At 50.1% G+C, this 13,973-nt stretch overlaps 1 protein-coding gene across 1 annotated transcript in view; it reads right to left on the reverse strand.

The window, feature by feature from the left end:
• Window positions 1-963: 963 nt before the first annotated feature.
• LOC119956527 (beta-1,3-N-acetylglucosaminyltransferase lunatic fringe-like) overlaps window positions 964-13,973 on the reverse strand; it is a 73,083-nt gene continuing 60,073 nt past the window's right edge. The window contains exons 5-8 of the mRNA XM_038783816.1: window positions 9,931-10,016; window positions 8,176-8,341; window positions 3,493-3,578; window positions 964-1,670 (exon numbers count right to left, since the gene is read on the reverse strand). Of these exons, the coding sequence (XP_038639744.1) occupies window positions 1,619-1,670; window positions 3,493-3,578; window positions 8,176-8,341; window positions 9,931-10,016 (390 nt within the window). The 3' untranslated portion in view covers window positions 964-1,618. The remainder of the gene's footprint in view (window positions 1,671-3,492; window positions 3,579-8,175; window positions 8,342-9,930; window positions 10,017-13,973) is intronic.

Raw genomic sequence — 13,973 nt, forward strand, 5'->3', positions numbered from 1 at the left:
ACAATGCTACCGTGCTGCCCTAAAAGTTCCAGTATCGATAGAATCTTGGAAGGTGAGCACCAATGCATCCGCTATTTCTTTTGGTGGCGTTGGTTGAGACGGGAATATTGGCCAGGACCTTGAGGGAAAATACTCTGCTCCCTTCCAAATCATTGAATCCCAACGGTTGCAGAAGGAGGCCATTTGGCCCATCAAGTCTGCACCAATCCTTTCGATAAACACTGGAGCAATGTCCACCCTGCCCATCCCTGTAACCTCATAATCTAACCTGCACTGCCCTGGACATCAAGGGGCAATTTAGCAATGGCCAACCCACCTAACCTGCACATCATTGGTCTGTGGGAGGAAACCGGAGCACCCGGAGGAAACCCACACAGACACAGGGAGAAAATACAAGCTCCACACAGGCAGTCACCCAAGGCCGGAATTGAACCCGAGAACCCGGCGCTGTGAGGCAGCAGTGCTAAGCACCGTGCCACCATCCCGTGGGAACAACATTGCATCCGTCCGTGAGGATTCCGGTCCATCGGAAAGGCTTGAACCCAGAACAGGCTGAGAAACGACAAACTGTACATAGAACAGTACAGCACAGAACAGGCCCTTCGGCCCTCAATGTTGTGCCGAGCCATGATCACCCTACTCAAACCCACGTATCCACCCTATACCCGTAACCCAACAACCCCCCCCCCCTTAACCTTACTTTTATTAGGACACTACGGGCAATTTAGCATGGCCAATCCACCTAACCCGCACATCTTTGGACTGTGGGAGGAAACCGGAGCACCCGGAGGAAACCCACGCACACAGGGGGAGGACGTGCAGACTCCACACAGACAGTGACCCAGCCGGGAATCGAACCTGGGACCCTGGAGCTGTGAAGCATTTATGCTAACCACCATGCTACCCTGCTGCCCCAGTCAATTAAGGATGCAAATTTGCAAACCTAAAAAGAAAACGCCAACGTCATGAAAATTATAACTCTTTATTTTTTCTTTAAAGTTAAAAAATATCATTTTCCAGGCCATTGACAGAATCGTTCAACCTTGCCGTTGGGAAACAGCCAATCAGTAAGCTCGTTACTGCGCAGTGTGGCGTCAATGCTTCTCCTGGAACCCATGAGAATCCATCTCACTGGCTCCCTTGCCAACAAACATGGCCGACCATCTTTCTGGAAAAGGCACCTGGTGTGTGGGGACACATCGCTCGGGGTTCTCTTGCAAGTGAGAGGGTGAGGGGGGGGTAGAAAAATAAGAAAATATATACTTTAAAAATAACTCTTTCAAAAAACAGTGCACACACGAGGGTCCAGTTGAAGTCTTGTGCTTCTAATTTATCGCCTTCACTCATTTGCTCGGAGCTGAGGGCCGCTCATTTGGGGCGCCAAGGGCGGCCATTTTCTTACCAGCAGTTCAAGAAATGATTGTCCAGCTCAGCCAAGTCAGCCCATGAGTTTCAGTCTTTCTTCTTCCCTTTTTCTTTTCTTTTTAAGCTTAAACAACATTTTCTAAAATGGGAGTGGCCCAAAGTGCTTTCAGAAAGTGCAAAGTTGCCAGTGCATGTGACCTCCACCTTCCGGCGACCTTTAACCCTGACCATGACCGAGGTCAGGGGCCTTCTTCTAAGGACACCAAGGTGTTTCTGGGTAAAGTAGACAATGAACAGACTTGAATCTGCAGAAGATATAAAATAAATTACAATTTTTCTGAAGGATTTTATTGGTGGAATCCATTTTCCCTTCCCATGTGCTCCCCCACCCCCTTCCCTCCACCCAACCCCTCTCCCCCAACCATCCTTCTCTAGGAGACAATAACTTGCTGCTGCAGTGCTCGTGTTGTCAGTGAATCTGACACATATTGAGATTCAGCAGATTATTTGTCTGCAGTGAGGCAGCCAATCACGATTCCACCCTCCCATAATATGAACACTCACACTCGTGTACAACGATCCAGGCACACAGAGGTGCGTACACACACACCGTACACATGAATACTACCCATGCTCACATGACACACGCGCACAAAAGTGCCCACATGAATACAAATACCCGTAAACGCCCCCATACAGGGCAGCGTGCCCGTACACGCCTGCACACTGGGATGCACGCCCACGCACACGGGTGTGTACCGCACATGCCTGCACACTGGGATGCACGCCCACTCACAGGGGTGTGTTAACACCCCCCCCCCCCCCCCCCCCCCGATTGACCCCGGCAGAATAGGTTCAAATTAACCCCTCAAATATCTGGAAATCGACTCTGAAGGTCGATTCTGCCACGTGACGGCCAATTGGCCAAACGGTTGCCACCATTTCCTCTAGGAGCTAACGGTTCCCCTTTCTACACTCGTCAGAGCTGCCGATCCCCCCCCCCCCCCCCTCCCCTCCGCCCCTCTGCCCAGCCACTTCCACTGACAGGGCAGAAAAATCCCAGCTTGCAACTGGAGATTTTTCTCCTTCCCATTGGTGGCATCCCAACAAGGTGCTGAACCTGCAGCCAGCTCTCCGCCAATGAGCTGTTCAACCAGCTGCTGGCCCGAGGGAGGTTTCAGAGTCCCCAGGCCCATTGGGCTCAATGGGCCGAATGGCCTCCTTCTGCGCTGTAGGGATTCTGCGGATTATTTTGTAAATTGAGTTTGCCTCCTCCAGCAAAAAGCAGAGAGTAGCTTCATTCAGAAAAGGCACCCAGGCAACAAATGCACCTTTAGTTTGAACAGATGACGCCGTTTCCCAGGCAACCCGCTCCCGACTTTTGGCCTGTCGATGGGGCGACTAGAAACACACAGGGAGGGCCTGGGAATGATTGCCCTGGAAATATTCCTTTCTCTGTGGACCAGCCCCTGTTCTTTTCCTTATCTCCATTCTTGGAATGTGACTGTCGCTGGCTGGGCCCGCATTTGTTGCCCATCCCTAATTGCCCCTCGAGAAGGTGGGGGTGAGCCGCCTTCTTGAGCCGTTGCAGTCCCTGTGGCGTAGGTACACCCACAGTGCTGTTAGGGAGGTCGGTCCAGGATTCTGACCCGACAGTGAAGGAACGGGCGATTTATTTCCAGGTCAGGGTGGCGTACGACTCAGGAGGAGGTCTTGCAGGCGGTGGTGTTCCCAGGTGTCCGCTCCCCTTGTCCCCCTAGGTGGTGGAGGTTGTGGGTTTGGAAGGTGCTGTCAAAGGAGCCTCGGCAGCCATCTTATCGATGGCACACGCTGAAGCCATGGCGTGCCAGTGGTGGAGGGGGCGGATGGTTAAGGTGGGGCATGGGGTCATAATGTGGGCCCCCGCCCATTCCACCTCTCTCACACTCAAACCAACATAACCCAAGAGCCACAGATCAAACAAACAGCCGCCCATTTAAGGGACAGGTCAATGGGGAACCACCCACCATTTCAATCTTGTACATTTTGAACCACTGCATGCAACAGCTGAGATCTCAGATTTGATCTGAGCCAGTCAAATATCTTTGTCGTTCACAATGGCGCAACAATGGGCTAGAATGTATTCACCTGGAAGGGTCTTGATCGTCAGAAAATGTTCCTTTCATCTCAATGATATTTTTCTTGTTCTCAAACGTTCCGTAACTTAAAGTGACCTGGAAATAATAATTTTGATTTTGATTTCAATTTATTATCATTTACTTCACTCTGAGTGGAATCCCACAAGATACCCCAGCATCAGAGACTGTTGACTCATACTTTCAATGCTCAGCCGTACTACCTCAAGCCGGTCTACCCAACCACAAACCATCACCAACCTCTACCCACCTCACAATGCCTCACATCCTCAACCTCGGTGAGTCTCCAAATCCAATTTGTCTCTCATGGTTAGCACTGCTGCCTACAGCACCAGGGACCCTGGTTCGATTCCCACTTGGGTGTGTGGAGTTTGCACCTTCTCCCCGTGTCTGCGTGGGTTTTCTCCGGCTGCTCCGGTTTCCTCCCACAACCCAAAGACATGTAGGTCAGATCGATTGGCCAAGATAAATTGCCCCCGAGTGTCCAAGGATTAGGTGGGGTTATGGGGATAGGGCAGGGGTGCGGGCCTGGGTCGGTGCAGACTCGATGGGCCGAATGGCCTCCTTCTGCACTTTGGGGATTCTACGTCTGACCACATCCTCATCCCAAAGCTTCCATGTGACCAGCTCTGACAGATCTTTTTATGATAGGGCAATATGAACACCTCTGACACTGGTCAATCATTGGCCTCAGCACCACTCTCCCTGCCGGTGGGAGGGGGGGAGGTGGGTGGGGGGGGTTGGGGGGAGAGAAAATTCCGCCCAATGCTTCAGACAGTTGTAAATAAAGCGAAAGAGGGAATGGTGGGAAACAAACAAAAGGGAGATGGGAGAGGTTAAATCATAGAATCCCTGCAGTGCAGAAGGAGGCCATTTGGCCCAACGAGTCTGTACCGACCCTTCGAATGAGCGCTCCGCCCATGTCCACTGCCAGCTCCGCCCTATTGCCATAACCCCACGTTACCTGACCTTTGGATACTAAGGGGCAATTTAGCATGGCCAATCCACCTAACCTGCACATCTTTGGACTGTGGGAGGAAACCGGAGCACCCGGAGGAAACCCACGCAGACACGGGGATAACGTGCCGACTCTGCACAGACAATCACCCGAGGCCGGAATTGAACCCGGATCCCTGGCGCCGCGAGGCAGCGGTGCTAACCCCTGTGGCCCCCCGTGCCTCCCAAATGAAAAAAGATTTGGGCAGGTGAGCGCCAAACGAAGCGGTTAAAAAAATTTTTTTTTAAAAGAAGCGAGAATGGCAGAGGGATGAACGAGAGAATCATTTTAGAGAAACAAATTAGAGTTCAGCAGGGTAGCATGGTGGTTAGCATAAATGCTTCACAGCTCCAGGGTCCCAGGTTCGATTCCCGGCTGGGTCACTGTCTGTGTGGAGTCTGCACGTCCTCCCCCTGTGTGCGTGGGTTTCCTCCGGGTGCTCCGGTTTCCTCCCACAGTCCAAAGATGTGCGGGTTAGGTGGATTGGCCATGCTAAATTGCCCGTAGTGTCCTAATAAAAGTAAGGTTAAGGGGGGGGGGTTGTTGGGTTACGGGTATAGGGTGGATACGTGGGTTTGAGTAGGGTGATCATGGCTCGGCACAACATTGAGGGCCGAAGGGCCTGTTCTGTGCTGTACTGTTCTATGTTCTATGTTCTAGGTCGAGATTAGAGTCTGAAATTGCTGAGGTTCATGTCGAGTCTGGAAGGTACATAAGGCATCGATTGCCAGACAGGGAATAGCAGATGCTAGTTAAGCGAGAGATGTTGTGCTGGGGAGATACAGAGAGTGGACTGCCCCACGCTACTTCCCATCTGCATAAAGTGGCATATATCTACATAAATGTAGATAAATCAGCATTAATCTGCATAAATCTGCATAAATATGCATACACCGAAGGCAGTAAATGACCAGCGGTGGCAGAATCCACCAGTGCACCTGAACCATTATAAAAGGTGCACTTTTAAAAATTTAGGTCATAGGATGTGGGCATCTCTGGCATCTGTTACCCATCCCCAATTGCCCTTGAACTGAGTGGCTCTGCTCGGCCATTTCAAAGGGGCAGTTAAGAGGCAACCACATCGCTGTGGGGGTCTGGAGTCACAGACGGGCCAGACCGGGTAAGGGCGACAGATTTCCTTGCCTGACGGATATCGGTGAACCAGATGGGGTATTTGCCACAATCGACAGTGGTTTCTTTCCATGGTCGCCATTACTGAGACTTCACATTCCCGATTTTATCAATTGGGTTTAAATTCCACCAGTTCAGGGCAGCAGGGTGGCGCAGTGGGTTAGCACTGCTGCCTCACGGCGCCGAGGTCCCAGGTTCGATCCCGGCTCCGGGTCACTGTCCGTGTGGAGTTTGCACATTCTCCCCGTGTCTGCGTGGGTTTCGCCCCCACAACCCAAAGATGTGCAGGGTAGGTGGATTGGCTAAATTGCCCCTTAATAGGGAACAAATGAATTGGGTACTCTAAATTTATTAAAAAGAAACAAATTCCACCAGCTGCAGTGCTGGGATTTGAACCTGCCATCCCAGAGAATTAGCCTGGGCCTCGGGATTACTAGTCCAGTGACTCTCTCCCCTCCCCCCGCCCCCCCCCCCCCCCCCCCCCCCCCCCCCCCCCCGGCCACTCCTCGACCCTGGGAAAAAGCTTCTGACAATCCACTATCTCCACGCCCCTCAAGGTTTTGTAGACCTCTATCAGGTCGTCCCTCAACCTCCGTCGTTCCAGTGAGAACAAACCGAGTTTATTCAACCACTCCTCATAGTTAATGCCCTCCACACCAGGCAACATCTCTGGAAAACCTCTTCTGTACCCTCTCCAAAGCCTCCACATTCCTTCTGGTAGTGTGGCGACCAGAATTGAACACTAAATTCTAAGTCATAGAACAGTACAGCACAGAACAGGCCCTTCGGCCCTCGATGTTGTGCCGAGCAATTATCACCCTACTCAAACCCACGTATCCACCCTATACCCGTAACCCCCCCCCCTTAACCCTACTTTTTAGGACACTACGGGCAATTTAGCATGGCCAATCCACCTAACCAGCACATCTTTGGACTGTGGGAGGAAACCGGAGCACCCGGAGGAAACCCACACACACACGGGGAGGACGTGCAGACTCCACACAGACAGCGACCCAGCCGGGAACCGAACCTGGGACCCTGGAGCTGTGAAGCGATTGTGCTAACCACCATGCTACCGTGCTGCCCCTAAAGTGCGGCCTAACTAAGGTTCGATACAGCTGCAGCATCACTTGCCAATTTTTACACTCAATGCCCTGGCAATTGAAGGCAAACCTGCCGAATGCCCTCTTGACTACCTTCTCCATCTATGTTGCCACTTTCAGTGGCATCTGACCCAAACACCCGGATACCTCTGTCTGTTAATACTCTTGAGGGTTCTGCCATTTACTGTATATTTCCCACCTGCATTAGACCTTCAAAAATGCATTATCTCACATTTGCCCGGATTAAACTCCATCTGCCATCTCTCCGCCCAGGTCTCTAACCGATGTACCCTGACAGTCCTCATCACTACCCGCAATGCCACCAAACCTTGTGTCATTTTCCTCCAAATCATTTATATAAACTACAAACAGCAAAAGTCCCAGCACTGATCCCTGCGGAACACAACTAGTCACAGCCCTCCAATCAGAAAAGCACCCTTCCATTGCTACCCTCCATCGTCTATGACCGAGCCAGTTCTGTATCCAACTTGCCAGATCACCTCTGATCCCGTGTGACTTCACCTTCTGTACCAGTCTGCAATGAGGGACCTTATCAAAGGCCTTACGCATTCTTTACCCAGAGAATGGCTTGAATATGAAGCTCGCTACCATGGGGATTAGTTGAGGTGAACGGTTTAGATGCATTCAAGGCGAAACCAGTTCAGAGGATGAGGGAATCGAGAAATAGGATCCGATGAAGATGGTTGCGAGGTGTGGGGCATAACAGCCAGCACAGACCAGTTGGGCCGAATGGCCTGCTTCTGGGCTGTAAATTCCAAGCATTGCTACTTACAAGTGTCTATCATGGATCCTCCTTTGGGGTGGAAAGATTTAGGGTTGAGAACTGTTTCCACAGCAACAGTGCATTGCTACATCGTCGGTGTACTGAATCCATAGGTAAGAAAGGAACATAGAACATAGAACAGTACAGCACAGAACAGGCCCTTCGGCCCTCGATGTTGTGCCGAGCAATGATCACCCTACTCAAACCCATGTATTTACCCTATACCCGTAACCCAACAACCCCCCCCTTAACCTTACTTTTTAGGACACTACGGGCAATTTAGCGTGGCCAATCCACCTAACCCGCACATCTTTGGACTGTGGGAGGAAACCGGAGCACCCGGAGGAAACCCACGCACACACGGGGAGGACGTGCAGACTCCGCACAGACAGTGACCCAGCCGGGAATCGAACCTGGGACCCTGGAGCTGTGAAGCATTTATGCTAACCACCATGCTACCGTGCTGCCCCAAATGAAGGCTAGTGGCCCGCACAGGAATCGAAACCGCGACAATGGTGTTATTAGCACCACGCTCTAACCAACTGAGCTAACCGGCCCGACTGAGATACAATGGATGTTCCTTCCTTCACATTTTGCGTCTAACACTGAACCCGGTTGGCACCAACGTGATTCTGCTCAGAAAACGATGGCGGGACCTACCTGACTTTGAACCTGGGATTTCGAGACCAGCTGCAAGTTCTCGAGGTGGGAGTGGAAGAGTCGACTTTGAATCAGATTCACACCCAGGATGGCCTCAATGATGTAGCCGATGGTGCAGTCGTCAGGGAGACGAATCCGCTCTGCAGTATTCATAAAATTTCCGTCACTAATAGAGAAATAAATTAGAGTTTGTTTCAAATGCAAGGGTTCTCTGCTGTTTCAACACAATCACCAACAAAACCGTGCAAATTTAGCTCACTGGGCTAAATCGCTGGCTTTTAAAGCAGACCAAGCAGGCCAGCAGCACGGTTCAATTCCCGTACCAGCCTCCCCGGACAGGCGCCGGAATGTGGTGACTAGGGGCTTTTCACAGTAACTTCATTGAAGCCTACTCGTGACAATAAGCGATTTTCATTTCATTTCATTTTCATCCTCAACAACGATGTTAGGCAATGTTGTGGGAGGCCTGTTTCTTAGCCTCTTTTTTTCTTCTACAGTATCTCCCTCTTTTTCTCTCTTTGTAAAGGGTTCTATCTTCAGCAAGAGAAATTTAAAATTATAACTGCACGAGCTATTAAACATGGACCCTTCATTATCTCGTGCCAGCAGACTCCCTCTGCTGGTACATGCATGTATGGTAGCCTCAAGGGGACAAAATTCTCGATGGCAGTTTTCTCTACATGACAAATTCTGATTGGGCTAATTCTCGATGTTTTGCCTTGTGACGTAGGAACATAGGAATTAGGAGCAGAAGGAGGCAATTCAGTCCTCCGAGCCTGCTCCGCCATTCAATCAGATCATGGCTAATCTCTTCCTGGTCTCAAATCCATCTCCCCACGGGTTCCCCATATCCCTTTAACCCGTTTTGAAAATCAGAAATACATCAATCTCCTTTTGCCTTTTGACTTCAGTGTCCCGGCCTCACACTCCAGCATTGGTCAATTGACAAGCCCAGCTTCACAGGAAACCACGGTCACACAATTGGAAACCAATTGGAAAGTGAATAGATAATTCATTAATCGATATTTATCTTAAAACTTCTTATTTCAGGGGATATGGCAAGGCAAACATTTGTGGCCATCCCTATTGTTGGGTGGCACGGTAGCACAGAGGTTGGCACTGTTGCTTCACTGTGCCAGGAACCCAGGGTCGAGTCCCGGCTTGGATCACTGTCTGTGCTGAGTCTGCACGTTCTCCCCGTGTCTGCGTGGGTTTCCTCCGGGTGCTCCGGTTTCCTCCCACAGTTTAAAGTTGTACAGGGTACATGGATTGACCATGCTAAGTTACCCCTTAGTGTCCAGGGATGTGAACGTTCGGTTATGGAGTTGCAGGAATAGGGTGGGACATGGATCTTTGCAGACTCGATGGGCCGAATGGCCTCCTCCTGCACTGTAGGGATTCTATGATTCTACGACAGGTAGAGCCTGTTGCTCTGTCCCTATGTTGGCCACTATAGCTTTTTTCCCTGGTCCCAACAGTTTCCTGGAGATTGATTTTCAGTTCCTGGGAAGCTCCAGGGCAATCCTGGCGGGTTGGCAACACATCAAAAGACTTTGACTCTTATTTTTAAACATTTAATCCTGTGGGTGTCAGGCCTCCATGAAGGTTTGAAGGAAGAAAGATTATGTGGCGTAATAATCAGTAAGAGTCGTAAAAACAAATAAACGAGAATCGTGCGATGTTTGGGAGCAGTGGATCGCAAAACATTCTCATCGAAATAACTCAGTCCAGTTACATCCCCAATTGGACACCTACCTTGCCCAAGGTGCCATCTTCAGTGCCAATCCCCGGTTAATACAAAACCCAGCTCCACCGGTGGCGAACCAAAAGAAGACAGATCTCTGCAAACAAATGACAATCAAATCGTTGGTCATGGTCAACTTTGTTGTGTTCTGCTGCTTCGGATAACACTGGCTGCTACTTGATGCAGTCTTAACTAAAGGATGCTCCAGACTCTGAAATGAGTGCAACGTGTTTATTGAACTATTAACACCGTTCTCAAATGAGTTTGACTCTCTGCTAATCTAACTGCAGTAACTCAGTCTAACTGGGCCAACTTGCTCGAAGCCACGTGCTGGGGTGTGATGCTGCTGATCAACCCTGTCTAACTCTCTAGATGTCTGTCTGTGGAAAGAGGCAGGGTGTGTGTGCCTCATCCCTTTTATAGTGTTTCTGTCATGCCCCCTTGTGGTGATGCCGCCTCTGAGTGTCCTGACTGCCCATTGGTTGTGGCCTATTCTGAGTGTTCATTGGTTGCATGTTTGCATATCATGACAACCTTCACCTGTGTCGTGCATTTATGAGGGAGATTTACATGGATGTTGCCACCAAGGACTGGAAGGTTGCAGCAATGAAGGGCAGCAAGGTGGCACAGTGGGTTAGCCCTGCAGTCTCACGGCGCCGAGGTCCCTGTTTCGATCCCGGCTCTGGGTCACTGTCCGTGTGGAGTTTGCACATTCTCCCCGTGTCTGCGTGGGTCTCACCTCCACAACCCAAAGATGTGCAGGGTAGGTGGATTGGCCACGCTAAATTTGCCCCTTAATTGGAAAAAACGAATTGGGCACAGTTGAGAGCAGAGATGAGGAAAACTCTATTCATGCAGAGGGTTGAGCGGGTCTGGGACTCTGCCAGTAACGGTAGTGGAAGCAGAAACCCTCAACATCTCAAAGCCAACGTGAGATTATGACCTTTCTCCTCTATCTTAAACCCCCTTTTAAAAAAAAAAATTTCCATGTATGTATTGCCTCAACGCAAAACACCACCTTGTCCTCTCACACCGGGCCATCTGTCTTTTATTCTTAAAGTTGCTCCGTTTTGTTGCAGTTTCTACATTCCCCCCCCCCCCCCCTTCAGTTCTGATGAGGAATCGAAGGACTCGAAATGTTAACTCTGCTCCTCCCCTGATAGGTGCTACTAAGACCTGTTGAGATTTCCCAGCATCCTCTGCTCTGATTCCAGCATCTGCAGGATTTTTGCTCATTTAAATGGCGTCTGGATGGGCACCTGTAGCCATGCTGGCCACGCAAAATGGACACTGAGCCAAACTAAAATGGAAGACTGCTGGGAAACAGACAGTTTAGCCAGAACAGCAGTCTGCAAAGAGCAGTTTGCATTCTGCAGCAGCAGAAACCAGTTTGGGCTCAGGTGAAAAGACCTTAGCTAGGTGCAAATGGCAAAACGCTTTGCATGCTAATGAGGCCATCAGACTTGAACACCCACACAATAGATACATTTGGTTCTGAATGGACACATTCTAATCAAGACCCAGACATCGAGGCACCAGAAACCTCCAAACAAAAGGACATAAGAAACGCCCCCTCCATCACGGAGACCCCCTCGCATTGGGGAATTAATCCAGTATCGATAAGAAATTGATCCAATAGGTAGAGCCCGCCCGAGAAGAGGGAAGGACAATGGAACCCCTATAAAAGATAGGGACCTCGTGTTGTCCGGTCTGTTAAACCCGTGCTCCGGCTCCGACTGACATCGCGCATCCTGACTCCAGCCGTTGAGCACCAGCCGCCGAAACCGTAAGTTCAACGCTCGCTACGCGATCCAAGCCCACTAGACTCCCAAGTACCAGAACGCTTGCTGAAGGCTGCAGACAAAACCAGGACGAAGGCCTCGTTCTCTGACCTTGCCTGTTCCTGTTAGATAAGTATTCTGTTTGCTTAAGTTTAGTTGTAGCTTAGTCTCTTAGTGTGTGCATGAGTATTTATTATAACTGTATAATAAATATTGATCGTTTGAACTTTACTAATTGGTGTATCGTCTTTATTACTTTGAACTTGACCTTGGAATACTTGTGACGTTGCCTATACGGCAGCTGGCGACTCCAGAGCTAAATAATTACATAGAACAGAGCCTAGCAGTGTTAAGCACACGTCGAACTCGGAGGCGTGTTAATACACTCCAATAAACGCGTTTTACGCCCATAGTAAAACGTGCAACATTTAGTGGCGACATCCGCCGGGACCCTGTTTTAAGTGGAAACACCACAGTGTCCAGGACCCTGAAATTTGAATTAGAACTCCAAATTGCAGAGAAAGAAAGAGATCACAAGTATTCAAGGTGTTCAAAATAATAAGCGAAATTCGGAAGTGTGTTTTAGTGCATGCGTACTAACAGGGCTGTAAGGTAAAACTGAAAGCTTTTTGTTGCGACAAACTTTCGGTAGTTTTGTGATCGGAAAATAGCGTAAGCCGTACCCTTTTCTCGAAACACCACCCCAGCAACCCCCTGTTCCAAATTATAAAAAGAGAGTCAGAGGAAATGGCCATGCAGGCAATGGAACGTCTGATGGATCCAGCAAAGTTTGTGGTCGCAGCGACCAGCAGCAGTAGCAGAGTAGGCCAGTGTCCCACGTGGGAGCTGGAACTCCGCAAATATTTACAAGGAAAGGGATGGCCCCTTTGGAAAGAGTTTTGTGCAAATGAGGAGACAGGTCCCGGAAGTATAGGTCATACTTGGTGGGAGAACCTCTCTCAAATACACAAAAAGAGTTTAGGTAAAGCACGCAAGCCGATGGCGATTGTGTCCTGCTTGGCACAGTTGCGAGGCGCAGAGGAGGTCATCAGGACGCTCCGGACAGATTTAGAGGAAAGGAACCGAATGAGTAAGGTCGATGTCAGGGACATCGAGAAAGAAAACCTGGAATTAAAAGGGAAGTTGGCAGAGAAGGATAGAGAGGTGGATGATGCCAAGAGGGCTCACCAGTCTTGTCTAGCTCATCTGAACAGTTCCCAGACCCAGTATGAGAAAGCCTATCAGGACGTGCAACGTGCCGTTCTGATAAGACAGGAATCGGAAAAGCAGGTGGAGGCATTGCAGAGGCAATGTTCCGATCTCAAAGCAGCTTTGAGAGCACTCCATGCTGCAACGACCGAACAAAGACAAAGCACAGTTGACCACGCGAAATGCAGGAAACAGATTGCGGAACTGCAATCTCTGCTTTCGGTGCAGAATGGCTTCCAAAGCACCTTTGGAGCACAGTTAGATGGGGAAAATGCCCCAGATTGGCAGGAATTAAGCGAGACAGCGCAGCGTTATGTTCAGGGAACATGTGCGCCAGCAGCTCAGCAGAAACGACAGGCACCCCAACCCCCCACAGCTCAGATCATAACCGCACCCATGAATCCCGTAACCACACAGAGGAAAGCCGAATCAGAAGGCGCCCCAGACATAACTTACACCACCCCTTTAACAGTAACCCAGCTAAGGGACGCTTGTGAAAAGATCACTCCGTTCCTCCCCACCGCAGACCCCCACCAGTTCTTTGCTAAAGTAAAACAGCAGGCTACCATGTACGGCCTGGATGAGAGAGAGCAGGTTAAGCTCACCGTGCTGAGCTTGGACCAGAGTGTAGTGGCAGCCCTCCCCGACCCACAAAACGTGGCAGGAGGCAGCCTAGAGGAGATGCACACTGCCATTTTAGATGCCATCGGGTACAATAGAGGTGACCCCGTAGAAGGATTGAATAAGTGCAGGCAGAAGAGATCCGAACACCCCACAGCATTCGCAGGAAGGCTGTGGATTCATTTCAGCGCAGTTTTCGGACAGCTAGATAGAGCGCATTTAACCCGCGAAAACATGGTTAAGTGGACGCGCACAATTATCTCACACGCAACAGAAGCAGGACAGAGCGCTTGCAATAGTTACGACCCCTCAGAAGAGGCCCATAACGAAAAATGGGTCCTGAAAAGATTGTCCCGCGCTTGGGAGCAATTGCTTCAGGCAAAAGGAAAGGTTAGATCCCCAGAAGAGGCTCAGGCTGCTGCAGATATCCAAGCAGTCAGAGA

Source organism: Scyliorhinus canicula, chromosome 23 (assembly GCF_902713615.1).
Source record: "Scyliorhinus canicula chromosome 23, sScyCan1.1, whole genome shotgun sequence".
Lineage (NCBI taxonomy): Eukaryota > Metazoa > Chordata > Chondrichthyes > Carcharhiniformes > Scyliorhinidae > Scyliorhinus > Scyliorhinus canicula.